General features: G+C 51.1%; 1 protein-coding gene across 3 annotated transcripts in view; it reads right to left on the reverse strand.

Annotated features, from left to right (window-relative positions):
- Positions 1-26,863, reverse strand: part of SLCO2B1 (solute carrier organic anion transporter family member 2B1) — a 46,508-nt gene that overhangs the window by 11,502 nt on the left and 8,143 nt on the right. The window contains exons 2-9 of one of the 3 annotated variants that reach the window (XM_047878473.1): positions 22,345-22,475; positions 21,128-21,265; positions 19,500-19,662; positions 16,482-16,721; positions 16,150-16,248; positions 13,892-14,082; positions 4,848-4,950; positions 1,045-1,402 (exon numbers count right to left, since the gene is read on the reverse strand). In XM_047878473.1, coding sequence (XP_047734429.1) covers positions 1,045-1,402; positions 4,848-4,950; positions 13,892-14,082; positions 16,150-16,248; positions 16,482-16,721; positions 19,500-19,662; positions 21,128-21,265; positions 22,345-22,475 — 1,423 coding nt within the window. Of the gene's footprint in view, positions 1-1,044; positions 1,403-4,847; positions 4,951-13,891; positions 14,083-16,149; positions 16,249-16,481; positions 16,722-19,499; positions 19,663-21,127; positions 21,266-22,344; positions 22,478-26,863 lie in introns of those variants that run through there. The other 2 variants (XM_047878474.1, XM_047878475.1) reach the window with 2 other exon arrangements.

A 26,863-nucleotide genomic window follows, 5' to 3' on the forward strand; every position in this document is an offset into this window, starting at 1 on the left:
GAGTCGGCTCAATGGGAAAAGAAGGGAGAAGGAAGGAGGGGAAGGGAAAGGGAGATGGGGGGAGAGGTTTTATTGTGGGACCAGGGACAGAGAGAAGAGCTGAGCATTTCTGGGCCCTGAGCTGTGCCTCCTGCAGGTGGGGAGAGCTGGCATGTGGGTGGAGAGAGGAAGTGCCCAGAGAGAGGTGGGCACGGAGACAACTGGGGAATTCTAGCTGCATCTTGGGCCAGCCTGAGCCTGGAGCAGTTCCCGGGAAAAGTGAAATCATTCTGAAGAGGCAGCAATGTATCTTCCAACATCCTCTTCAAGACAGACCCCACTGGGAGAGGGCATTTGCCTGAGGCAGGATGGGGGGACAAAGAGATGGAGAAGGGAGATAGGCATCAGAGGCTTTCCTCCTGGTACTGCCCAGATGTGGAAAAAGAACTCTATAAAGGTTTAAGGTCGTGGGATAACAGAATTTTAGTTGCCAGGCTCTAAAAACCCCAAATCTTTGAGGTCTGTAAGCCAACTCTTTCCTAGAGCTTAAGCCCCTTCTGCAGCATCCATGATAGATGGCTTCCAGCCCTCTGCTCACCCCCTCTCTCTATACTCCTGCCCCCCCTCCCCCAGGGATGGAGAGTATGCAGGCTCCCAGGCCAGCCTTTCTTCTGGCCAGAAACTAAGTGTTCCTCAGGCTGAGCTGGGTCCTGCTCTCTGACGTGGCCTCTGTCTCACCTCCCCTTGGCTCACAGGGCTTGGCCACTCTGGAGATGCCATCCCCACGAGTGGCTTTGCCCTGCCTTGGCTTCCATCTTTCCGCAGACCCAAACTGTCCTGTCTGTGATGTTCCCTGCCCCTTCTAGTGATGTCTGACACCTTCACCGGAGACCCGGAGACAGAAGTCCCACTGCTCTGAAGGTAGGTGGGGAGGGGAGGAGAAGGTGCTGGTGGAAAGTGAGATTTGAGGTAGATGGGTCCCCTAATTCATCTGGCCTTGTCTTGGCCCCCTCCCTGACACGTCTCCCCGCCTGCTTATGCTCACACGCTCTCGCACACACTCACCCAGGCTCGTGGGTGATGCCTGCAATCCGGTGGGTAGGGCAGCCCATGAAAAAGAGGGGCAGGCTGAGAAGTAGGCAGAACAGCGCCCCCAGCAGGCAGAGGGCTCCACAGCGCATGGGGCCCAGGTGGAGGCGCTTGACCAGCATGCCCCCCACCACGATGCCTATAATGGCCGATGGGATGGTGAGGCCGCCTATGAGCAGGTTGGCGTAGGACGCTGTGACGGAAAACTGGCGCTCCAGGAACTTGGGCAAGAAGGTGGCCATGCCTGCCACCATGGATGACATGCACACCTGAGACAGGACCACCAGCAGGAAGATGGGGTGGCGCAGGGTCCGCAGCAGCACCCTGGGGAACACTGTTGGGGAAGTGGGGAGAAGGTCAGAGTGGGCAGGCCAGCCATTCTTTCATTTCTGTCCCATCCTGCCCTGTGCAGTTTAGACAGATCTATTCCTTCCATCCCATCTCATTTAATTCTACTGCATTCGCTTCTATCCCATTACAATGGACTCCTGTCCATTTAATTCTATTCTGCTTTTGAAACTGTTTCATTACATTCCATGGAGTTAGATTGCACACTATTTAATCATGCTTCTTTCCGTTTGATTCTATCCAAACTTTGATTCCATGTAGTTCTATTTGATTCTAGTTCATTCATGTCATCCCACCTCATTCCATTTCTACCCATTCACATCGTAGTTTTCCCACTTAGTCCTTTTCATCCTGTCCTGCTCTAGCTCTTTCCAAACCAACCTGGCCCTTCGTCTTCCCTCTGGTGTCCCCAGCGCAAAACAGAAATAGTTTATATTTCTCCATAGCACTTTACCTAACATACCACATGTTTCACTCACTCAGCCATTTTCTAGTCGCTCCACTAGAATATAAACTTCTTTTAGAGCAGGGGGGATCTTTGACTGTTATGTTAATTGCTGAATCTCCAGAGCCTGGGGCATAGCAGACGCTCAATAAATATTTATGGAATAAATGAGGGAATGAACAAATGGACAAACAGGCCCATATATGATCAACTATCAAGATGTTGGAGCAGGACCAAGACCTCCAGAGAAGGTGAACACTGAGCAGGCTCAGTGCTGGGTGGCTTCTCAAGGCAGGACAGGGGTAGGGCCTGAAGAATGGGTCTGAAGGAAAAGGAATCCCTATAGGGACGCAGCAGGGACAAAGGCACGGAGAAAGGCATAGAAGTGACGGGTCTGGCTTTGACGGACCTCCCCGGTCTCCTTTTAGCTCCTAAACTGATGTCCAGCATACAGGTTTCCTCACTGCAGATCTGCTAACCCAAAGGGCATGTAACATGGGGTAAGTCTGAAAGAGCTTCAGGGCCTTCATCAGCTGGGGCAGCCAGGGTGACAGCCAGGAATGCTTCCTGTTCTAACATGCGCAACTCTCTCTCCACTAACATCAAAAGAGAAAAGACGTGTTTCTGCCTGCAGGAGGGGAGGTGGAAGTTAACTGGAGGCGTAGGGGAGAGAGGAGGAAAGGCCTTTCCAAGATCAGAGGAGCAAACCACCTGGCAGTCGTGACTGGTAGGGAAAGACAGCCATGGGGCTCTTCTGGGCCAAGTGGGGGGTCCCTTTTGTTCCTGCAGTGGCAGGACCAGGGCCTCTGTCACTTGAGATCTCTATCTGTCCTTAGAGCATGGCCAGAGCCCAGTCAGCTGGCCCTCTGGCCCTCTGGCTCTCTGGGCCAGGCCAGGAACTGTTTCCTTAGGCGCCAGAAAATAAAGACAAATAGTCTAGGCAGGGTGGGTAGGAGCTGGGGCTGTGGAATCCCCCTTCCTTGTCCCAGGCCTGCTTCCTGTCCTGAGTCCCTGCCACGCAGCGCATTCAGCCAGCACTTGGAATGAGAAGGTATCACATGTGGCCTTTACCCCAGACAGCTGCTCTGGCCTCCTTCCCTCCCATGAGCTACCCTGGCCAGGACTGGCCTCATTGTACAGACGGGTACCACAGAACTCACCCAAGTTCCCCTAGAGAGGCTGGGCCACGGCTAGGAGTTTCCAGAGGTTTCCTAACTCCGAATGTAAAGGTCATTCTGTCTGCTATTACCTCCCCTGCCTCTTCCACATTCCTGTGCCCCTCTGGTTGCCTGACTCCAGAGGTCTGTCTCCTTGTTTCTATCCCATTCTCCTGTGCTAATCATTGCAGTGCACTTTGTACCCATCCTCTATCTCTCTTCAACATCTTCAGCCTATCCCTAGAACAGATGGAAAATTCCTAGAGGCAGGGCTATGCCTTTCACTTAGATAGGGATACCTAAAGGGGAACTCCAGGGGCACCTCCATTAGGTAGCTACCTCCCTTAGCTTAGTACAGTGTCTCCTCTATCACATAAGCTAGGGCTTCTCCCCATTCAGAGACCATGTCTTTCTTATCAGACAGGAGCCTCTCACAGCTCAGAGGCCAGGTCTTCCCTCACTTTAGGGACTATGTTTCTTCCATTTGTCAAGGGCCTCCCTTAACTCAACAATAGTATCTCTCCCATCAGACAGCGGCCTCCTCCAGCACAGAGGCCAGCTCTCCTCCATTAGACAAAGCATTTTCTCCCTCCATTCAGGGTCTATGTATCCTCCATTAGACAGCACCCCCCCCCCCACCCCCCAGCACAGAGATTGTGTCTCTCTCATTGAATAGGATCTCTCCCAGCACAGGGACTATGTTTCCCCCAGACAAGGACCTTCTTTAACTCAGGGACTGTTTTCCCCTAAGAGTTTAGGCCTCCTGCAGCTAAGGGCCATGATTCCTCCTCCCTCTGGCTCCCCCATGGTCCCATGTGGTCAAGGCCAAACCTCAGGTCACAATGATCTCCCCAGAACTCAGCAGTAAAGCTCAGAAGTCAAGCTTGCTGACCAACTTCAGGGCCTATGGCTAGCCCTGCCTCAGTCTCCTCTAGGCTCGTGTAGAAGCTGAAACAGCCAGAGACTATCTGCCCAGGACACCCGCTCCAGGATCCAATTTCAGTGATTGGCCCCAGCTTCCCTCTGGGCAGAAGCCAAAGCAGTGATTAATAAACTCTCCTATGGAGAGTGTGCTGGGGCCTTCCAGCAGCTGTGGGTGATCTGAGGTTAGGAAGTCAAAGCCCCTCCTGTCTCTAGGTCCAGCCCCCTCCTACCTCCCACCCCCCTGCCCACATTCCCTGGGGATACTGAAAAACTGGGGGCTGGATTACTGGCATCCCAACAACAAGTCTTAGGACACACTTCCAAGAATTGGGCCTAATTTACTTCCTGTTTCAAAAGTCCTCAGTGGGGGCAGGGATGGGTGTTGAAGCAAACCCTGTGGTTATCACCTTCCTAAACCATAGGCAGCTCACCTTACTGTCCCAGGACATGGTCAGAATAATAGCAATAGGGCACGGGTGGTAATCGAAATAATAATTGCACCTTATATAAGTAAAGTTTTTTTTTTTTTATATTATACAAAAGGCTTTCCATTCATCACCCCATTTGCTTCTCCTAATAGTCCTTGAGAGAAGCAGAGCAAGGATTATTGGCCCTGAGGGTTCAGAGAGCTGAGAGGAGGGAGAGCCAGGCTTGCTGGGGGAAGGAGAGGAGTAGCACTTGAGCTTGACCTAGAGGGACAGGAAGATTTTGATAGATAGCAATAAAAACTGATGTTCCAGCCAGAGGGGATCATATAAGCAAAGACTTACAGGAGTGTATAGTGCTCATGAGGGGCCTGTAGGTGTGAAAGATAAATCAAGAAGGGCAGGTAGGGGCTGGATCCCCTGCAGCCTCAAATGCCCCTCTGGTCCCCCTTCCCCATATCCTGGCCTGAGCTCTCTTACCTTTGATAAACTGGATCACAGTCAGGTCTGGTGCAATCTGGACTAGGCCATCCTGCTTCTCTAGAGGTTCCCGCAGACTCTGCTCAGAGGGAGAATCTTCACCCTGGAAGACACACAACCCAGGCAGTCAGCTGGGTGCCAGACATTCTGCCCAGATATGCCTGTGGGTGCGGAAACACTCTGAAAGAGAAGAGGGTATGGGGCTGTCACCTCATCGGGAGCAATAGGGGCCAGCAGTGTTCCATTTGTTCTTGGCTCTGAACAGGCCAGAATGGATTGTTGCTGATGCCTGCTGGCTGGGGGTGAGACCTCTCTGGTGCCTCAACACCCTGTAAGACCTCAGGACCTTTGCTTCACCTTGGTGGGGGAACCCTAAGAAAGGCTGAAGTTGAGTGTCTTGCTAATCCAGCAAGATGGGCATTCAGAATAGAAGGTAAGTTGATTTGAAGAGAAAATAACGATCTTACATATACATGTACGTCCAAGTCAAACCTTGTTCAGGGTCTCTCCTCTGCTGGGCTCTGAGCTCTGCAAGAGCTCAGGGATCATCTTTATCTTATTCTCTGTTGAAACCTTGGTGCCTAGCATAGGGCCTGAGGTAAAATAGTGGGCATCTGATAAATATCCATGAAAAGAAGAAACGCAACAGATGTCTCTAACAGGCAATGGGTGCGGCCAATGCTGGCCTCTTGGAAGAAAAATGAGATCAAAAGGAGATGCTAATGTGATGCAGGCAAGCTTGTACACTGCTCAGAAGTGGGTTCAGTTTGGTTCGGAATAGGGCAAAACGTCCACACTGAGTACCCCAGGGGCCTAGCAGAATGGGGGTTCCAGGATATGCCAGGCCACCAGTATGTGGGCTCCTGCTCCATCCTCCCTGGGACCTGCAAAGGAAGGGGTCTTACACTTCACACTTGAGCAAAGAAGCTGCGAAGTGAGGTAACTTGCTCAACATTGCACAGAACTATGATCTGAGCTCAAGCTTACCTGAGTAGAAAACTCATGCTTTATCCACTAAGCCCTGTGAGTTGGAGGCCCTGATGCAAGACAGGCAGAATTGGGAGGCACCTTTGTGGTGTTATGTGGAGGGGCCTGAGAGCCCACACTTTGGGTCTTACCCACTCTGGGTAAGTTACCGGGGGTCTGTTATTCATTTATACCTTCGAGTTGTGCTGACACAGCAGCCACCGGCCATGTGTGGTCACTGAGCACCAGGATTATGTCTTGTCCAAACTGAGAGGTGCCATGAATACCAAATACAGGTTGCATTTCAAAGACTTGATATGAAAAAGATGGGAAAATACCTCATCATTAGTTTTTTTCATATTTATGATGTGCTAAAATGAGAATATTTTAGATATAGTGGGTTAACTTAATTATTAAAATTAATGTCTTTAACTTTTGAATGTGCTGCCAGAACATTTAGAATTACATATGTGGTTCACATAATATTTCTTTTGGACACACTGTCTTCAAGAAAATCAGGGAATCTCCTTACGCCTTTCTTAGTCCTAGCTAAGCTATGGAGGGCGGTGCAGGAAGGTCCTGGGACCCCAGGGAGGGGTACTAGGCCTGGGGTACTTCCCAGAAACAGAAGCAGGAGGGGCTAAGGTAAACTATTAACTTCCCAGCATTTCTTATCAGGGATGGAAGGACAGGCTTGACCTTTGGACAAGACAGAACCTTGGACAGGCAGAACCTTGTGAGTTCCTTGTTTTGATGTAAACAGTAAAGTCAACCACAGTGTCTGCATGTACAACCCTATATGGTCTACCCAGCACTTTCACATCCACTGTGTCATCTGATTCCCGTAGCAGTCTGATGAAGGGGTTATTACCGCACCTATTTCGCAGAAAAGGAAACTGAGGCCCCAGAAAGGGAAGTGTCACCTAGGGAGCAGTGGGCAGAGCAGGTTCTCAAATGTGGGTCCTATAGTACCACACTGTCTCATGCTGTGAAAAAGAGCATGGGGTTTGGAGACAAGAGGGGAGGGGCAGACCTTCAGGAGCTGGGAGGTCAGGGAAGGCATCCAGGAGAAGTGAGGTTTGAGATTTGTGGACTGGAAGGAAGAGGTTATTTGAAGCAAGGGCATAGTCTAGCAGGAGTGTGGCTGGGGGGAAGGGGTCTATCAGTGCAGAAAGTGATGGGGAAGCCATCCTGACTATGGGTAAGAGTTGCTGGGGCAGGAGCTGGGCGGTTGGGAGGGCCATGCTAAGGGACTTTACTTGGGCCTTATCTGGTAGGTACTGGGAGCACTGACCTAGCTCCAGTCCTGTGTTCTCCACAAGTTCCCGCCTCTCTCTCCAGATCTGTTCGGAGGACTCCTGACTAAGAGCCAGCTCCTGAAACTGAAAGCCTTGTGATTTGGAGTTGGACACATCTGGTTGTGGTTTGCCCAGGTCAGCAGGCCTGCGCTAGTGAGCTGGTTAGAACTTCCCCTCTCGGGGCCATGTGTTGACTGCTGCAAGCCTGTGGGACACCGGACACCATGTGTGGTCCCCCACATGAAAGGACCCTGTCTGCCGGGCCTCCAGGGAGTCATCCTCAGAGGAAGCTGGGTTCCTGGAAAGCTCTATGTGGAGCTGTGACCCCACGGAGCCACGCTGACCCTGGCAGGTGATGCCCTCAGCTTCCATCACAGGTGGCCACGGCAAGCGGCCACAGGGAATGGGGTTATCTGCTAGACTTCCTACCTGCTGCGGGAGGGAGGTCGTGTTTCTAGCAGAGTGCCTAGAGATCTGAGCTTCACAGAAGATTGTGACATGCTTCGGGCTTTCTCGTATTGAGATCCGTGCAACAGGCCATGCCTCTCTTTTCCCTTTGACTACCAGAAAGCTCAGAACCAAATAAGTGGTTCAGTTATAACAATTGACTTCATCTTTGTGGTCCATGCTCCTATGTTTCTCTCTCTCATTCTGACAAACTTTTGCTGCTGTTTCTATTTTCCTGCTTCTTGGTCTCGGCTGAGTGATTCAGCCCAGGTCCTGCAATGCTCTTCCTGGGTCTGAATCCCAGCTCCACCATTCACTAGCCATGTGGTCGGGTTATTTAATCTTTCTGTAACTCGGCACCTCAGGTGTTAAATGGGGGTAATAGCTGCATCTACTTCATGGGTGGATTACAAGGATTAAATGAGATAATACATACCAAGGGCTTAGAACAATGCATGGTACAGAGTAGGCAATAGATGTCAGCCTAATTCCCCACTCTTTTATTAGCACTGTACGTGAATTTGGTGTGAGCTGTAAGAAGAATATTAGGGAAAAAAAAGATAATTTTTCCATTATTTTTCAAAACTCTAAAGAGCTGGCTGGAGCAGAGAAAGATACTAAGAACAAGCATTCCTGGTTGTCAGGCATTGAACAACCCACTTCACACTTTGTTTCATTCTTACAAAACCCCCAAGATGTGAACGTTGTGATTATACCCATTTTATGGATTTCAGACTTATAAGTGCAGAGGCAGGATTCATACCCAGGCTGGTTTGGTACAGACACCATATGTCTAACTCCTGTTGCTGGCCTCCCGCTAGGCCGGCACTCAGACACCTCAGGCACCAAGGAAACTCTTGGGCCAGATCAGCTTCCAGTAAGCTCTCTTCTTTAGCCTCAGTCTCCTCGGCAGTCAACGGAGGTACTGGACTAGATCGGTGTTTTGAAAACTGGGTTTTTAGCAGCAAAACCCTTTCCCCAATTGAAACCTCACTCAAAAGACTGGTATCAAAACACATAAAAGTAGAATCTGTCTGATTGAAGTGTGTGTGTGTGTGTGTGTGTGCACACGTGCGTGTGCACGTGTGTGTTCAGGGAGGTGGAAGGCCCTTAGTTCTACTGCAGACACCTCTCTTCAGTCTCCATATGGTGGCACCCTTGGGGTTCTCTCTATGGTGGCACCTTTGGGTTTCTGTTGAAACCACTCAAGCAGGTCACCCCAAAGTGCCTTCCAGCCCCAGTGTTTGATGAAGCTCTGATCTACACCAGGCCATGAAGGGGGGAGGACTCACTTTAGCCCTTTGGGGCCAAGACCTGGCCTTATATAGACTGGTGCAAGGTGGGGTGGTACTCGTCCAGCTCTGGGAACAACCTTGACCCTCTCTGGGCCTGAATCCCTCCATCTGTAAGATAGAGTGGGGGTTGAACTGGATGATCACACAAGACCTTCTACTTTAGAGAGTTGAGGAGGGGTGGGGGGGGGGGGTAGTCACAAGGCCTGGGTTGCTAGGGACATGAGCCAGCCTAGGCTGCTGGCAGTTACTGCAAGGGAGAGGTACCAGGCATAAGAGAGACACAAGTCACCTTGGACCTCACAGGGGCTGTAAAAGGAGCACAAAGTCCAAAGGGAACAGAAGCCTCCTAGATGGCCATAAGTCCTAGGCTTTAAGGGCCATTGCCACTGCCCACTCCTGTCCCCATCCTTGACCATTCTCCCAAAGAAGCACATCAGGTTAACAATTGGGAGGAAACAGATTTCACAGACTCCTAGACTCATAAGCCCAAATTGTAACCATGTAGAAATATGAATTTTTGGAGTCACAGACCATATGAGGCATAGAATCTTAGAATAATAGAACACAAGTACTTGAGAATCTTTACTAGAAATACAAAATTTAGAACTTTATAATATTAGAATACCAGACTCTGAGAGACAGCCTAGAATGACAGACATGGAGACTCCTGGGAAATTGGAACAGAGAGAAGGTGACAGAAGCCAGCAGTGCTCAGAGGCTGGGCAGGGACAGGGGATCTCGAAGGATGAGGCCTTTGTCAGCCCCTTGCCTAGACCCAAGGGTAGGCACTAAGAGGGACCTGAGGGTGTGGAGGGCAAAGGAGTGTTGCTGATTGAATGGGGTCCTAATGGAACCGGATGACCTGCTGGGGAGCCCCTGAGAGGCCATTTCTACTCCACAGGCTCTAGAGAGCCATCTGCCAGGAGTCCTGGGGCTTGACTTAGAGACTGTCTGGTTATAGACAGGGTCACTGTGGCTTGCAGAAAGGTAAGACCTGCCCTGGTTCACTTTGAGAAGGATGTCTGGTAGCCACCAGGAGGCCACAGACACATGGGCAGAATCAAAGGCAGGAAAGCAGAGCTTTTGCCCCTTCACGTCCGTGTAGCCTCCCCCACCTACCATCTTATAGTCTTCTCTGTGGAGACTGTTCATGCTCCCCTCCCTGTAGGCAGAGAACTCTAAGCACCGACCCTGGAGAAACCTGAGCTGTCAGTCAGTCTGTCTGAGTCTGGCCTGCCTTCATTACCTGAGAGCTTCTTGGGGCAGAGGCTGTGGACGGCACCATTTTCTCCCACAGGGAAAGGGCTCATGTACTGCTCCAGAGATAGGGAGCCATTTAGAGAAGACGTCCTTGAATCTGGTAAACCCTTGTCCAATCTTCTGCCCGTTTTAGAGATAAGGAGACTGAGGTCAGAGACCTTCGCCAGGTCACACGACCCTTATATCACATACCATCACACCACCTTTAAAAACTGCATTTACTATAGGAGGGTATTTAGGGGACCCCTGAGCCTGGGAGAAGATGCTTGAAGGGATGTGAGAAATAGCCTCCCTTCACTTTTCCCCCTGCCTGTTCCCGCTCTCTATAGAAGCTACACTTCCCATGTCTGCGGGCCTGGACTTTCTGGCTGCCAGTTCTGCCTAATTGGGCCCTTCCTCTTCGTCCATCTACCTCCTCTTCAGTGGCCTGAGTGGGCTGGGCCAGTCTGAGTAACTGCGAGCAGAGCTGGCCAAGGCAGCTTCAAGGAGGCGGGGGAACAATTCCTCCCACATCAATATTTATTGCCTGAGAGCTGCTGGAAGCAGATCATCATGTTCTCAGCCTTCGGTTCTTTTTTAAGAACCTCTCACCCCCTTCCTTCCTCACTCCCCATCCCCAATGTGCTGACAGAATGAATCCAGACAGCCAGACAGGTTCACAGCCGGGGAGCCAGGGTTTCAAAGCATCACAGAGATGCAGCTCTTAAAACCCAAATCTCTGCATCACAGCAGCTTCAACTCCAAAAACTGTGCCTTCTTAGACTTCGAGGCACACAGAATATTGCTCCAGGAATCCAACCTCAGTGTCTTCCATGACAGAACAGAATGGGGAAGTGACTGGCTCAAGGTCACACAACTGACACATGTCTCACCCTTGCTTCTCCCACAGATGCCACCCATGGCTCAAGTGGTTGTTCTCTGCTCAGATTTAAGGCCCAACTTGGAGACTGCCCATAACCAAAAACCCAGGCTCTTCTCTTCCTCTATGACTACCCCTACTTCTAAGAACTCACCTCCAAGTTCTAGGAATCCTTACCTCGTTCAAATTCTGGCCTGAGCTAGGCAGAACCAGTAAGTGCCATCTGTGATTTCAAGCTGTCTTCTTCCCATGATACTGGTCCCTCTGCAGGGCCTGCCTTCTCCTGCCTCCAAGCCCAGCATCAGCCCAGCCCTGCACTATCCTGGACGCCCCATAGCAAAGCAGCATCGGGGCCCAAGCAATCTCCCTCCTGGGAGGCTCCTGGACTCCTCTCTTTGGCCTGCCTCACTGCCAATGCACCGGTTCCCACCTGGACCGCAGCCATGGCTGCTGCATCAGTCTCCCCACCCCCAGCCACGTCCACACACTTCCTCTGTCCCTTTCTCAGCTTAGAACCTAGTGATAGAGCCACGGGACCCCTGTTTACCCTCCTTGCAGGGCTGCCTGCTGCTCTCAAAGCTGGCAGGCAAGGCCTTTCCTGTTCTGGCCCCTATTGGCTGTTCTAATATCAATTCTTGTTGGTGTCCCGTGTATATACCCTCTGCTCCAGTGGTGGTGGTGGCGGTGGTGCTGGTGGGGGCAGAGGGAGATGGGTCATGAGGGTCATAGAACAGCCAAGTTTGAGGTCAGACAGACTTGGGCTCAAATTCTAGCCTTTCTAGGTGAAGACATTTTCAGCCCTCTCTCCAAGGCCCAAACTTTCTTGCTCACATCACAGCAAGCATATTCAAATGCACCAACCTGCCTCATGAAATAGAATTATTCTTGTTGCAAAATATTCAACAGTCTTTTTTACAAATCATCTCTTTGAAATTAGAACTACTTAGCAACAAATGATTTGTGATTGTGATTTCTCCACAATTACTAATAAGAAATATATAAACATAAATAAATAAGCAAATATATATATGTGTGTGTATATATATATATATATATATATATATATATATTCCTGACACAGAGCTCCTAAAACTCTTGTAAATAAGAGTGCTTAGGAGAATCTTCTAATACTTAGTCTTTGACCCCAGTTCCTGACATGGAGCCCTAAGATCTGTATAATTTCCTAAGTGCTGGGAGCATCTATCACCAAGCTCCCAAATCCCTTGGAATTTCCTGGATGAGAGGAACATCTTTTGTTCTAATGAGATGACTCTCAGTGGGCTCCTGGATGGGAAGTGGTCACCAGAAAGACCAAACCATGATTATAAGCTTAGAACTTTCAGGCCCCTCCACCCCCACCCCCAATTCTTCAGGGAGGGGAGAGGGGCTGGTAATGGAGTTAAGGACAATCATGTCTATATGGAGAAAGCCCCCCAAAAATCCTAATAGTATGGGGTTTGAGGTTGGTGAACACATCCACGTGCCAGGAGCGTGACACACCCCAACTCCACTAGGGACAGAAGCTCCTGCATTGGGGACCCTCCCAGACCCTGCTCTATGTAATCTCATCTGGCTGTTCAGCAATGCCCTTTATCATATCCCTTGTTACATAATTAGCTGGTAAATGTAAGTCCTTTCCTGAGTTCTGTGAGCTGTTAGTCTAGAAAATCATGGAATCCAAGAAGGGGGCTGTGGGAACCTGATTTGCAGCCAAGTAGGACAGAAGTTGTGGGTAACCAGGGGGTGAGCCTATTGTCTGCAAATGAAGTGGGACTTCAACTGTGAATCTGAGCCCTAACCTGTGGGATCAGATGCTACCTCCAGGTAGACAGTGTCAGGGTTGAGTGGGACACCTTGTTGGTATCGCCGAGAATTGATCGGCATGAGGAACTCCACACATTTGGTCACAGAAACGTTGTGTGTGTGAGAACTTGGGAAACAAGAAAATCAAATGTACAGATTTTCAGAATGTCATGAAATGTGTGTATTACAGAAAACCTGATCAAGCTGACATTACTTGTATATTGAACTTTTAAGAAACGTTTCTATTTTGTCATTTTCTTTTGTACTTTGGAGGCAATGTATTGTTTTTAGGGCCTCGTGTGTTGGTGAGTCTGTGGAAAACAGGGAGGCCCCCCGACCAGTCATCTGATCTGCCCAGTGGGTCTCTTCTGAGGAAAGACCACCTGCCCCACAGCCGAGCAGGGGTTTCAGCGAGATGTCCTCCAGCACCTCATGGCTTGTTACTTATCTATGAATCTCTGTCCCCACTAGGCCATGCCTATTTTAAGGGTAGAGGCCATGTGCTGAGCTCCGGTGTCGGCCTGACATCTGGCCTAGAGGAGGCACTCAATGTGTGTTTGTCCCCTCACTGCTTCTAAAAAGGCCAGATTCATTTCAACAGCTGAACTCTTTGACCTACTGTGTCCACACCTAGAACGCCCTTCTCTAGGCTCCCACCATCCTTCAAAGTCCAGCTCAATTTCCACCCCTTCAGAGAAGTCTTCTCAGACCTTCCCACCCATTCTCCCCTCCCCCTAGCTCTCAATATTACTCCGGCACAGCACAGTTAGAACTCACAAAAACCATGAAGTGATGAGCAAAGAGGTGCAAAGTGTAGTGTTTAGAGACAGGGCATGGGATCAGAGAGGCTGGGGTTCTCGTCCCAGTGATGCCCTCAGTGGCCTTGTGGCCTTGGGAAGGTCATTTCCTCCTCTGGCCCCTAATCTCCTCAGCTGTGGAAGGGGCCAGACATACTCATTGCGTGGGGCTGTAGGCGGATGCTGTGAAGCCTGGACAGGAATGGATTTGCAAGTTGTGAAGTGCAGTGCCGGGGAGGGATGAAGTTTAAGGTTACAAAGGAGAACAAGTGGGTGGGGCTGGAGCCTGGACTCGGGTGGGGATGTGGAGGGGGCTTACTTTGCTGACAGGTGAGTCTGAGACCGTCAAGACCTTTCGCCAAAAGCGAAGTTCATGCTTCTCCTTGGGCATCTCCCTGGGGAAGAAGAAGTAGGGGACGGCAGCCAGGGCCACCGCACCAGCGGAGATGAGGAAGCCCAGCCACCAGGCACCCACCCATCGGGGGTCCTTTGAGGTCAGGCTGATACCACCTGAAAGAGAAGACCATAGTGATGTTAGGATCAGGATCCCACCATCGTGGGACTGGCTTCTGAGACGTGAGGTGACTTGGACCAAGAGTCAGGGGACCTGGGCTTCAGTGGTGGCTTTGCCAGTTACATCGCATCTGACCTTGACCCTTCTTGGACCTCAGCTTTTTCAACTACCCTGGCATTGGGTGTAGTGGTCGATGTTATGGACTTTGGAAATGGACCGTTGAGTCTGAATTCCCATTACTAACATAACAATCTTGGGCAAATTACTTAACGTCTTTGTGCCTCAGTGTCTTCCTCTGTAAAATACAGACAGTAGTAGTCCTATATCACAGGTGATGAATCACAGAAACTGACTCATGTAAAGCATTTAGAATAGTGCCAGCACAGAGTATGTGCTGTATAGGAGTTTGCTCATCTTCCTCATCTTACTGTTACTGTTGTGATTTATTATTATTATTATTATTATTAAGTTATGGTCAGGGCTACTCCTGTGCTTCTCAGCACAAGATTCTCATCAAAATCACCAGAGTTTTTGTCAAAAATACCCAAGACCAACTTAAAACTACCACGGGGTGGGGTGGGAAGGTGACCCAGGAGTCTTACCTTTAACAAGTTCCCCAGGTGTAATCAGGACTAGACTATTCCAGATGTGCCTCCTGACTGGAACACCCACATCCCCCATCCAAGCCCTGACCTCAAGGCTGAGTCAGATACCTCCTCCTTCAATTGCTATAGCATCCGCAAACACTTTATAAAGACACAGATGCATAATGACACCAACCCCATGAGCGGGGCTGGTTCCCAGGTGATTGGTCCTGAGCTTACCTGGCCAGGGGCCAGAGTACACAACTGGCATTCAGCAAATGTATCTGTAAAGCTGGGAATGAAGTTGGTTTTTGCACTAAATCCCTCCTACACCTATTATTTCCCCTGCTTCTGTGCCAGCCTGGCGAGCGTCAGCACACGTATCTCCCTGACTCCTCCGCTTCTCACACACCCAGCTGTGCCTGCAGCAGACACGCCACGCCCACCCCTGAAATCCCCCATAGAGAAAGTGTAGGGAGGTCAGTCCACAGGAACACCACATCTGCCTGTGAAGGTGCCACATCTGCCAGGATGGTGTCAACAGAGCCAGAAAACACACACCGCCCTTCCCCGGCATTGGGACGTGTCTGGGAAACCTAAGGACAATAACCAGAGCTCACGCTTGGCTCCTGGCCCCAGCTTTCTAGAAGAGAGGAAGGCGGGGCAGGGCTATTCCTAGTGAGACCTGTTCAGAGCTGCCCAGACCTGTCCTGGAGGCACCTTTGTGCAAAAACCAGAGAACAAGAAGCAGAATCTGCGTGTCCATCCATTCATACGTGTGTGACCTTGAGCTTTCTAGAGCTTGCTGAAAATCTCCAGGTGAGGGATGGGACTTCTGAGTAGCAGGAGGTAGAAGGCATAGGTTGGGGCTCAGAGCTGCTTAGATGTGACAATCAGGCAGCTGAGATGCCACAGTGACCTGTTCTAAAAGGAATCCTCTCCTATTCCCTGTAGGGTGCCAAAGCACGGGGACCCCTACCACTGCCCTCTCCTGGCACCTTCAGGCCAAGCTTCCAACCTACTCTTTGGCCCACCCCAGCTACTACCTGGAGTAGTGACTGAGGTTCCCTAAATGGTGCCCTCGGCACAGGTTCCCAGACCCTTAAGTGGTCAGAACTAGAAGGGTCCTTAGAGGTCAACCCAGTAAGTTTCCATCTGAGGTAGGCCCAAGCATCTGAGTCCTGCTCCAGAACTTCTCTCCTGCATGCTTCTCCATTCCCCTGTCTGATGGTGCTTTACAGCTTATCTTCAGCTTTCATTGGATTCTGATTGCAGCTCTGAGAGGTGGACAGGACAGAGAGTATCTCAAAGATGAAGAAGCTGAGGCTCAGAGAGGTTAAGAGGCATGTCCAAGGTCAGTGGGGTTGTTGGGATTTGAACCTGAGTCCCCTGGCTCATTGTCTCCTATTAGATGAGCAATCCATAAGCTAGCTAGCATCTGTGTGCCCCCGGGGACAACTGTGCGCTCCTGAGGCTCACCTTCTGGCATCCGGTCGATGTCTACATAAAGGCGCAGCATGAGACCGCCCAGCCCATAGGCCATGCCTGGCCCCATCATGGTTACTGCAAACAAGATCCCTGCAACACAAAGGCTGGGTTAGTCTCCTCTGGCCCTGGCTTCCCTCAGCAGATCAGTGCCCGCCCAGTCTCTAATAGGCAAGAGCAGTTGGCTAGGCCCAGGAAACTCTGGGTCTTCTCTGGACCTTTACTGGTCACATGGAGCAGAGGTCAGGGACTCATGCCCAGCCCCTATCTGAGCCTCTCATACCGCTTCCTCTGAGCCTGGCCCTCCCTCAGACCCCGGTCCTCACCAAGGTAGAGGGGCGAATTGCTGTTGTGAGCAAAATCATCGATGTAGGAGATGCCGAAGGGCTGAATGGGCACACCGCCCACGCCGAGCAGGGTCTGTGCCGTGAACATTATCCCTACCACAGCCAAATGTTGGGTCTCCGTGTAGCTTGAGCAGCTGCTGTTGGAGGGAGCTGGGGTTGGGTCTGGGACCAAGGTTTTGGACTGGCACAGAGAAGCCTCAAAATCCTGTGGCATGTCCACTAAGAGATGATAAAAAAATATTATGGCAATAGCTAAGACTTACAGAGCATGCACCAGATGCAAGGTAGCATTTTAAGTGATGTGTGTATAAATCATTTGACTCCCTCCCCCAACAAACCTAGAGGATGGTTGCCCTCATTACTCCCATTGTACAGATGAGGAAACTGATGCTCAGGCAGCAACTGGCAAAAGCAGAGCTGAGATTGGAACCCAGGAAGCTCAACTTAGAGTCTATGTCTTAAAACCACCCTATGCCACCTTTTTGAGCAGAGGTATATAGAAATACCATGGTGACCATGGCTCTGGGATAGGGAGGGGCTGTCAAAGGAAGTAGAGTTTGAACAAGGCCAAGAAGAACAAACAAGATTTTCCAGAAAGAGAAGGTGGAAGGGGTGTTCCAGGGAGAGGTCACAGCATATGCAAACCCAGGGGCTTGAGAAATTCAGCATGGCTGGCTCACAGAGGGTGAGGGGCAAAGCCAGGGCTGAGGGCAGGGCTGGGCAGGGGAGGGATGCTGGGCCTGGACTGTGGAGGGCTCTAGTGCCCTTGGCCTTCATTTTGGGTGGGCTCAGTGTCATCTCAGGACACAGATGCAGAGTTCAGTAAAGGGGAATTTCTTAATTTAGTACCAGAAAATTGTTCCCTGTAGCTCACCAATATTTGGTGAGCAAACTTAAAGAGACCCTCATGCTATTATTATCCCAAATGTGGGTGTAGAAGTGGCTTTCTCTCTGTGGCAGGCCCAGCTCTTTATAGAAGCCAGGACTCTGAGAAAAAGCCACGTGAACCAGGGTCAAGGACCCTGACCTTCAACCAAGGTTGCCTGGGTAGAAGACTGGGAGACTTTGACAAGAGGCCCTCAGCCCATCTGGGCCTCAGTTTCCTCATCTGTCAAAAGAGTCTCCTAGAATGGAAATTCTACAGAAACTCAGAAGCACAATAATTCAGTGGCTCAGGGACTCTAGGGCCAAGCTACCTGGACATGTCATGGCTCCACTAGCTGTGGGCCTTCGGGAAATCCCTGTCTCTGAACATTGGTTTCCTTACCTGTAAAATGGGCTACTGAGAGAATACCTGCTATAAGGCTGTAAATGTTAAGAGTGGTGAGTGGTGCCCACACACAGCACCTACTAGCCATTAAATGTGATGATTGTCATAGAGCCCTGTCTTCTTTGGCCACCCCTAGTAACCCTAGTGCCTATCAGGGGCCTGGCACATAAGTATTAACAATAAATTAATTAATTTTGGGTGAAGAATGAGTGAATGAAATAGCCTGGAATACCAGAGCAGGATGGGGGCTCGGAGGTCACTGAGCCTAGTCTCTCATCGAAGACTGAGGCTCAGGCAGGAGAAGGCTTTACTCAGGGTTTCACAGGGCTCCTGTGGCAGAGGGGTGTTGTATGGCAGGGAGGATGGAGAAGAACGTGTATGACTCTGTACAGAAAAAGCTCTGTGAAAGTGGAAATTCTGGACACAGAAATTTTTTTTTCAGCCTTCCAATCAAGCCTCTTGACCGCTTTCCACTCAGGCCTAGATAACAGCTCTGAGCTCTTCATGCACACTATCTACTTCTCTACTTCCCTTGCCATTGCCCTTGTGGTTCCTTCCACTCAAAATGCCTTCCTTCCCCCACACTACAGTCCACTCAGGGCTCTAGTGGCTCTCTCTGGCTGACTCCCAAGGAGTTGGACTCTTTCCTAGGGCTGGTGCTACAGAGTGGGAGCCCCAGGATGTGAGCTGATGAGAAGGCAGGGGAGGGAGGGAGGGAGGAAGGATGCTCTTTGAGACATTCCTCCCCTGGAAGCCTTCCATGATGCTAGGCTGGGGCATGGGCTCCTTCAGTCCCTGTGCTTCCCTTCTCACACAAGGGACACACTGTAGGGTTTTTCTTTGCCCGTCTCCTGTCCCAGACTGGGAGCCCCCTGGAGGCAATACTGAGTCCCCTGAGAGGGCCTGACAAAAAGTCTGCAGCATGAAGGGTTTCTTGGGTGGACCACTGGATGGATGGATGGATGGATGGATGGAGGATAGATGGATAGATGGAAGGGTGGATAGATGGGTGGGTAGTTAGATGGGTGAATGCATCGAAGGGTAGATAGATGGATGAATGGATTGATAGGTAGATAGATGGGTGAATGGATCAATGGGTAGAGGGGTGAAGGGATCGATGGGTAAATACATGGGTAGATGGGAGAGAGAAGGAATAAAGCTCAGGCTTCTTAGGTTGTTCTCCAAGGGACAGGCATCTATCTGTCCAATAGGCCCTCAACAAAATCTCACTGGGCTAAACAGGGGCTTCACTACTCCTCTCTAAAATTCTTTCATTTTTTAATTTGTTCATTCACTCATTCATTCTTTCATTAACATCTTGGCTTCTTGTGAGGACTAAATAAATGCATGAATACACCTAAATACTCAGGACAGTGTCTGGTACACCATAAGTGGTATGTGACACCGTTATTACTATTTCACAATCCTTTCCCGAGGACTTACTACGTGCCAGGCCCTGACGGAGGCTGTGTTGTAATTCACCCCACCTCAAAAATACAGTGACATATAAGTAGGCCCTCACTAAGAGAGGATCAGAGGGTTTCAGCCCTCCGCCCCAAGACAACCCCACTCTCCAGGACTGCCAGAAGGACCCACCCGGACTGGGACTGAGGGAGTGGAGAGGAACAGAAAATGCCCGTTCTGACCAACGGGCCTGGGGATGGGCCCTGGTGCATGGTAATGCAGCTCCTCACGTACGTCTCCAGCCCAGCCCTTCCTGGTCTTACCGGGGCTGGCATGGTCGTAGCGGTATGGCTCCGAGATGAAGTGTGGGAGACTCATGAGCAGGCCTGCCAGGGCCACAAGGACAGCCCCATAGCCGATCAGTCGGGGCCGGTGGACTCGGCTGCCAAAGTAGCTCACAAACACAATCAGGGCTGTGTTCCCCACCTGCCGAGGGATGAGGGGACCCATTCGAATGGAGCAGAGCTGCCACAGGCCAGCACCACCCTCACTTCTGTCACCAATCTGGGGTTCCCATCCGAATAAAGGACTAGCTGGCTGAATGAGAATCATCCGGGCCCCTCTTATGCAGATTCTGGGTCCCCCTAGGAGGGTCCCCACTGTCCCATTAGGGGAGAGAAATGAGGGCAGAGCGGACAAGGCTAGCAGTTCAATTTCATTCTGGAAAATGGGTTGGACCCCATGTTAGAACACGGAAGAGGGGGGACAGTTAAGGAAAGGGTTGTTAAGTTTCTGGGATATCACAATTGAGGCAAACAAATAAAATCTAAAGCCAGAGGACTAAGAATTTCTTGGAATTTCAAGCCTTAGAATAAAAAACTTAGGATGTGGGCACTGGAGGGGACTTGAGAGCTTGCAGCGATGGGGCAGGCTCTACGACCAGAAGCTGAAATGTGCTGCCCATTGCTTTTTGGCTGTGACACTCGCCCTGAGCCCCAGGCTCCTCGCTGCTGGGGGGTGGGGGGGGGGTGAGGCAGTATCTGCAAGAGAGTTGGTAGGTGGACCAAGTCTGAGAAGGTAGCCACTCTCCATTTTATAGACAGGACACTGAGGCTCTGGGGGGTTGGGGGGGTGGGGTGAGTGGTGGAGTGGCTTCCCTAAGGTCCCAGAGCTAGGTAGTGACCTTTCCTTCCCACCTCTGACATCTGGAGGTGGGGTCTGAGAGATATCTGAGGGTGTAGTCGGCAGGCCTTGGGTTGAATGTGACACATCACCCCAGGGGGAGACAACTGCACAGAAATCTGCTATGGGGAGGGGAGAAAGGGTACTGTGGACAGTGACCCTTCTCTGAGGTGGAAAACATCTGGTGGGGGGGGCTGGGGCACAGCTGGACCCTGATCTCTAAATCCCCCCAAAGTAGCTTGTCCCCTCCTCATCGCTTGGCTGTCGGCCCCAGACTTGTGGATCTCTGGGCAACTCTGAGGAGACACTCATCCCATGTATGGCTCCCTTCCCCCACAACCCACTGGTCCACAGTTCTGCCTTTGATCTAATTTAAATCTCTCCCTCTACTATTGAAGTGACTTCCTCTGAGTCCTTCCTGGGACAGGCAACAGCCAGGTCCCTGGGAAGGTAAAGGAACCAAAGGGAGAGTGGGTGGACACGGGAATTCTGACTAGCTCTAAAATACCCCATACCCCCCGTTAGAGTGCCCCTGAGGGCAGGACTGCCAGTGCTCTGATGTTACAGGGAGGCAGAGGTCAGTTTCTCTACCGGAACATGAGGAAGGAGCTGGCTGAGGAGAAAATCTTAGGGGAGGAAGCTGTAATGGGGTCGCCTGTGGGCACCAGGAGGGGAAGGGCCTATGTCAGGGTGGTGAGAGAGAAGGATGAGGAGGCCAGGTGAGAGTCGCCCTCAACACCCACCCCTGTGACTCCTCCAGGGCCAGTACCTCATTGAAGGCAGCCAGCAGCCCTGAGGTCTGACTGGAGAGGCCGAAGCGCTTCTCCACTGTGGAGATGGAGCTCTTGAGGTAGCCGGAGATCATGAGCTGTGCCAGCTGCAGCAGGCTGTGGCACAGGACGAAGAACTGCCGGAGGGGCCAAGGCGGTGGCAGCCGGCGGGGCAGCAGGGAGACAGGTGGGGATGCAGTTAGAGAGGGTGGTGGTTGGGAGACAGAGACAGAGTTGGGGGAAGGGAGGAGCAAGGAATAAAGATGGGGAAATAGAGTCAGAGGAGATAGACACACAGGAGAGAGAGAGAGTAAGGGCGGGAGGGCCAAGAACAAGAGGGGCGAGAGAAAGAGAGAGAGAGTTATTGGAGTAGCCCATGGCTTCTCACACAGGCCTAAAAACTACACAAGCTGTCCTGGGTGCCATCTCAGACCCACATGACTGAGAGTAGGGTCTTTGTGGGGCCAAGAATGATGAGAGTCACTCTGACCCTCAGAGCCCACCTGGGCTAGACTGGACCGTCCTCCCTATTCCACCACCCTGTCCCCTTTCTCCGGGAAGTTCTCCCGGATCCTTCCCTGCTCACTCCACCCGGTCCTCCCCTTAGAGCTCCTCTGGGAGACCACGTGCACACACCGAATCCCCAAACTGCCCACCCCACCCAACTCCATCCTAAACGTCTGGCCTCCCTCCTGGTGAACTGGCAGTATTCCCAGGAGAAGGAAAACTTGCTTCAAAGAAGGGTGTTTATTCCAGAGCTTAAAAACAGTCTCTCTGTTCCTGAGTCTTGGTTTCCTCTTGCACACAGCAAGGACGACATCCCTGCCACTCAGGGTGACTGCGAGGACTAAACAAGACGTCACTTGGCACAGGCCCCGGCGCCCAGGGGTCACTTGCATTTTTAGGGCTGCCCTTGGTGGAGCCAGAGCTCCCTGATATTCATACAGATAGGATCTCTGGGGTCCTTCTCTTTCCTTGCAGGGACATGGGGAGGCAAGGAGACTGGTGCCCCACTGCCTCCGGGGCAGCCCTTGTTTCTTCTCCATGCCCAAAACTAAGCTAAATGCTTTGGTAGATTGTCCCTTTGATTCTCACAGCCACCCATTCTACAGACGAGGAAACTGAGACTCAGAGAAAAGCAGCAGCTTGCTTGGAGTTACACGGCCTTCTCTGCCAGGTCCGGACACCCCTGCTCCCGGCAGGCCCTGAGAGATACCTTGATGCTATAGAACACACTTCGTTGCAAGTCCTGAGAGTTTGGGCTGGCCTTGCCTTGAGGTATGTCTTCTGTGCTCATCATGGCCTTGGTGTCCTTGTCTGACATCCGGGGCTCCTCACCCACTGGACCTGTGGGACAGACATCCAGGAGGTGAGGGTAGAGATGGAATCCCAGAGGATGTCCCTGACTCAGGTCGCCCAAGGTATTCCAGGCATAGGTGAGAATCTGAGAGTCTGAGCACCTTCAGCCTCCCTGAGTCCCAGTGATGGGAGGGCCCTTCCTAAGAGGGTATGTGCCCCACGTGCCCACGCTGGCCAGATCCTAACGGAAACCACCTATCTCACAGTGACTTCATTCCTTTCCCAGCATAAACCTTCCTTCTAGGGAGGCATTGCTGGCCACACTACATAAGTTTCAAGCAAGGTCTCCAGGAGTAAGAATGTGCAGACTTAGACCCCCTTGGGCCTGTAGCTGTGAGACATTGGTGCTCATAGAGGCTGAGTGGCTGTGGGTCTGTCTGGCTCGGTGTGGGAATCACAGGTTCGGGGTCAGGTGCAGGGTCAAGGCTTGGTCCACGGTCAGGTAAAGGCTTTTCCTGGGAGTAGTTCAAAACAGTTACCAACACCCCCACAGGGCACCACCCTGCATGTAATCATAGAGCTAACTAGCCCAATCTCTAACTCATGAATCAAACCATATTGCTAGTTGGTGCAGAAATGGCCCTCAGAGGTCATCCCATTTAACTACCTCCCTCACCCTGGACAAACTGAACTCCCCAAGTGTTGTGATGACTCAGGAAGCAGAGCTATGGTTAGAACCTGGACCCTTGGCCCCATCAGGCATGTCTGGGTTTTTCCACGGAAACCGGTAACATGTCAGCATTTTACTCACTGCAGTGAGAGGAAAGCTGAACCCCCACAAGGGCATCTCCTGGGGCCTCCTGATGTCCTTTTGTTTTGTTTTTTAATTTTTTAATGTTTATTTATTTTTGAGAGAGAGAGAGTGCAAGCAGGGGAGGGGCAGAGAGAGGGAGACACAGAATCTGAAGCAGGCTCCAGGCTCAGAGCTGTCAGCACAGAGCCCAGTGCAGGGCTCTGGCCCACAAACCATGAGATCATGACCTGAGCCCAGGCGCCCCTCCTGATGTTTACTATCGGTGAGGAGCTTGAAGTCCAGCCTTGGGAGACTCCATGCCTCCACCTAGATGGAAACCCCCACCACCTTGGCCTTCCTCCTTTCCTGGGGCCCCACTTCCTGCGGAAGCCTCCTCCATTGTTTCTTATGTTTCTCAACCTGGCAGGAGTTTCCCCTCATTCAACAAGCTCCTTGTAGAGTCTGGAAATGGACTCAGGACACCTCTGACCCAGGTAGGGGGGTAGGGACTCTCCATCTCCAGACCCAGAAGGCAGAATCAGGGAGGGGCTACAGAGGCCTGGAACCACCACAGCCAAGGGTTTGTGCTCCTCACACGAGGTACCTGAGAGCCTGAGGAATTTCTTTTTAATTGGGATATAACTCATATACCATAAAACTCACCCTTTTAAAGTACACAATTCAGTGCTTTTTGGTATATTCAAAAAGCTATACATCATCACCACTAATTCCAGAACGTTTTCATCATCCCAATAAAGAACCACATACCTGTTAGCAGTCCTGCCTCCCCTCCAACTCCTGGCAACCACTAATCTATTTTCTGGCTCTCTGGGTTTGCCTATTCTGGATATTTCATATAAATTCATATACACAAAATAGTACAATATGTAATTATTTTGCGCCTCGCTGCTTTCACGTAGCGTAATGTGTAAGGTGCCTCCATGTTGTTGCACATATGAGTACCTCCTTTCTTTTTATGGCTGGACAACATTCTATTTTGTGGATGTAAATCGCATTTTGTTTATCCATTCATCTGTTGAAGGACATCTGGATTGTATCAGGTGTTGTGAACATTCATGTATCGTACACATTTTTGTGTCAACATGTGTTCTCAGTTCCCTTGGGTATGTAGCCAGGAGCGGAATTCCTGGGTCATGTGGCAACTCTGTTCAAATTTTTAAGAAACTACCAAACTGTTTTCCGAAGTGACTGCGCTGTTTTATACTCCCACCCTCAGCATAGGATGGTTCTAATTTCTCCACATCCTTGTTAAGACTTATTATCATGTCTCTTTGAGGATAGCCATCGTAGTGGGCATGAAGTGATATCTTGTATGGTTTTGATTAACATTTCCCTAATGACTAATGATGTTGAGTCTTTTCACTTACTTATTGGCCATTTGTTTATCTTCTTTGGAGAAATGTCTATTCAGATAGCTTGAGGAATTTGAGGAAATGAAAGTGTGTGTGGCTGGGGAGGAGTCCCGATGGGGGATGTAAGTATTCAGAGGAAACAAGGAGATATTGAAACAAAAGTGACACCTGACCAGGAGGAGATAAGGGGCTGGCCCAGTGAAGTGGGGGTGGGATGGGCTCTGCGGAGGTCACTGAGGAGAAAAGGAGGTGAGGGGGCTCCAGGTGAACTTGCCCAGAGGAGGCTGATAGGACGTTTGCAAGCCCTGGTTCCACTCACCAGCATAGACGGTCACCTACTACAGCAGAGATTCTGGGCTACACACTTTACATGCAACTCAGCCTTCACATGCATGCAAACCTCTCCATAGCTCTGTGCCTTTGGTGCTCTCGTTATCTCTGTATCTGACGAGGACAGAGGCTCAGAAGTAGCTAGCTCTGCTGATTAATGTTGGTGCAGGGACTCAAGCCCAGGTGTTAACCTCAACATCACTCCATGTTCCTTGCACAGTATGGATGAGGGGGAGATGCTCTTCTCTGTCTGAGCCCAACCAAGCCTAACCAGGCCACCAGGCCAGTGCCCACCCAATAACATCAAGGGGTCAGGCCAACCAGATGATGAGGCTGGAGCTGAGTTGGGGGGCGGGCAGAAGTCGCTGACCAGGAGCCCCAGCTCTGAAAGAAGTCCAGGATATGGATGAGGGAGGGGGACAGAAGATCAGTGGACCAGCTTAGAATGTTCCACCTTCCTGTGGTCTAGTAGAGGGAAGCTGTGGCCCCTGGGATCTGAAAGCAGCCACCAGTTAGTGCGCAGGGTGGTCAGTTGATCACTGAACACTGAACGGGGCTGGTCAGGCAGGTAGCCAGACCTCTCCAAGCTCTTCCTGTGGGCTGAGGCCTCTGAGTGAGCTGGCAGGAAACAGTCCAACTCTGTGAATAAGGACAAAGCTCCTCTCGACAGGAGGATCCTGAGACCAGGAAGGTAGGTCCTCCTCATGTGACATCTCTGAGGACCTTCCCATCCGGTGAAAACTTTGTCAGGGGTCATCCCTGACAGAAGAGCGGGCAGCTGTGGAGTTGAACCTGGGCTGGGACTGGGTATCCTGTGGGAATGAGGGGAGAGTCAGGAAGTCAGGCTCCAGGAAAAAATCGGAGTCTGTTTCTCTCCCAGGTGAGCAACCAGGTTTGGGGGCTTTAGGTAGGCCAGGTGGTTCCCAGGGCTGGAGCCCACGCCCCTAGAGTGGCAGGCAAGGGGTCTGTGTGTCTGTCAGTTGGTTACATGGCTGGCCACGCACAGGCCAACTCATGTCCATCAGCTGGTAAGTCATTGGTCTGGCTGTCTCTCAGAAGACTTGTCTGTTCAGATAAGCTAAACTAGCTAGCTAGCCAGTCAGACAGTCATCTTGAATGTCTGTCAGAGACCTTCAGTTCACTGAAGGATAAACTCTGAATGTCTGCAAGGCAGAGGCAGAGCCTCTGGGCTCTGGTCTGGGGTCTCCCTGCCCCCTCCATGACAAGAGTCAGTATTCTTCACACCAGCTGGATCCATGGTGATGGGGAGGAAGGTTTCAGAGAGTAGCCTGACAGAGAGGACTACTTTTCTCTGCCTGTTCTTTGCTGGAAAGGCTCAAAGTCTGGCCTCCTCCAGCCACCTCCCAGCTGCAAAAAAGAAAATTCCAGGCAGGTGTGGGGCTGAGTGTGGGTTTCAAAGTCCTCAGACCTAGGCTCGAACCCCAGCTCTGCCACCGGCAGCTGTGTGAGCCTGGACATGCCCTTTCATCTCAGAGGAAACATCTGAGCAGTTTCCTCATCTAAGAGAGGCATCTAGGGGGGCTGGCTCAGGCCTGGGATACAGTAGGCCCCACTGAGGACGATTGCCCTCCCCTCTCCTTATAACCTTCAAGTGCTTCCGAGGCCACAAGGTCAAACTGAACCCATTCCCTTCCATGTGCACCTGACCCCTCCAAGTTAACACCTCCTTCTTCCATCCCTAGATTGTCTCTGCCTTTCATCCAGGCCCAAATTTACCACAAGACCTGAGGACCTGAACCCCTTCCCTCCATGCACACTCACTGGCTTTAGAAGCAATTGCCCAGGTTTCAATCCCCACTGGCTGCAATCCTGCTGTGTGGTTTTGGACCAGTGGCCCCTTTGCTTTCTCATCTGTGACAGGGCCTGTAATCCCTACATCCCAGTACACAAAGCACCCACCGACAATCAGATCCTTCCAC

This window comes from Prionailurus viverrinus, chromosome D1 (genome assembly GCF_022837055.1).
Source record: "Prionailurus viverrinus isolate Anna chromosome D1, UM_Priviv_1.0, whole genome shotgun sequence".
Taxonomy (NCBI): Eukaryota; Metazoa; Chordata; class Mammalia; order Carnivora; family Felidae; genus Prionailurus; species Prionailurus viverrinus.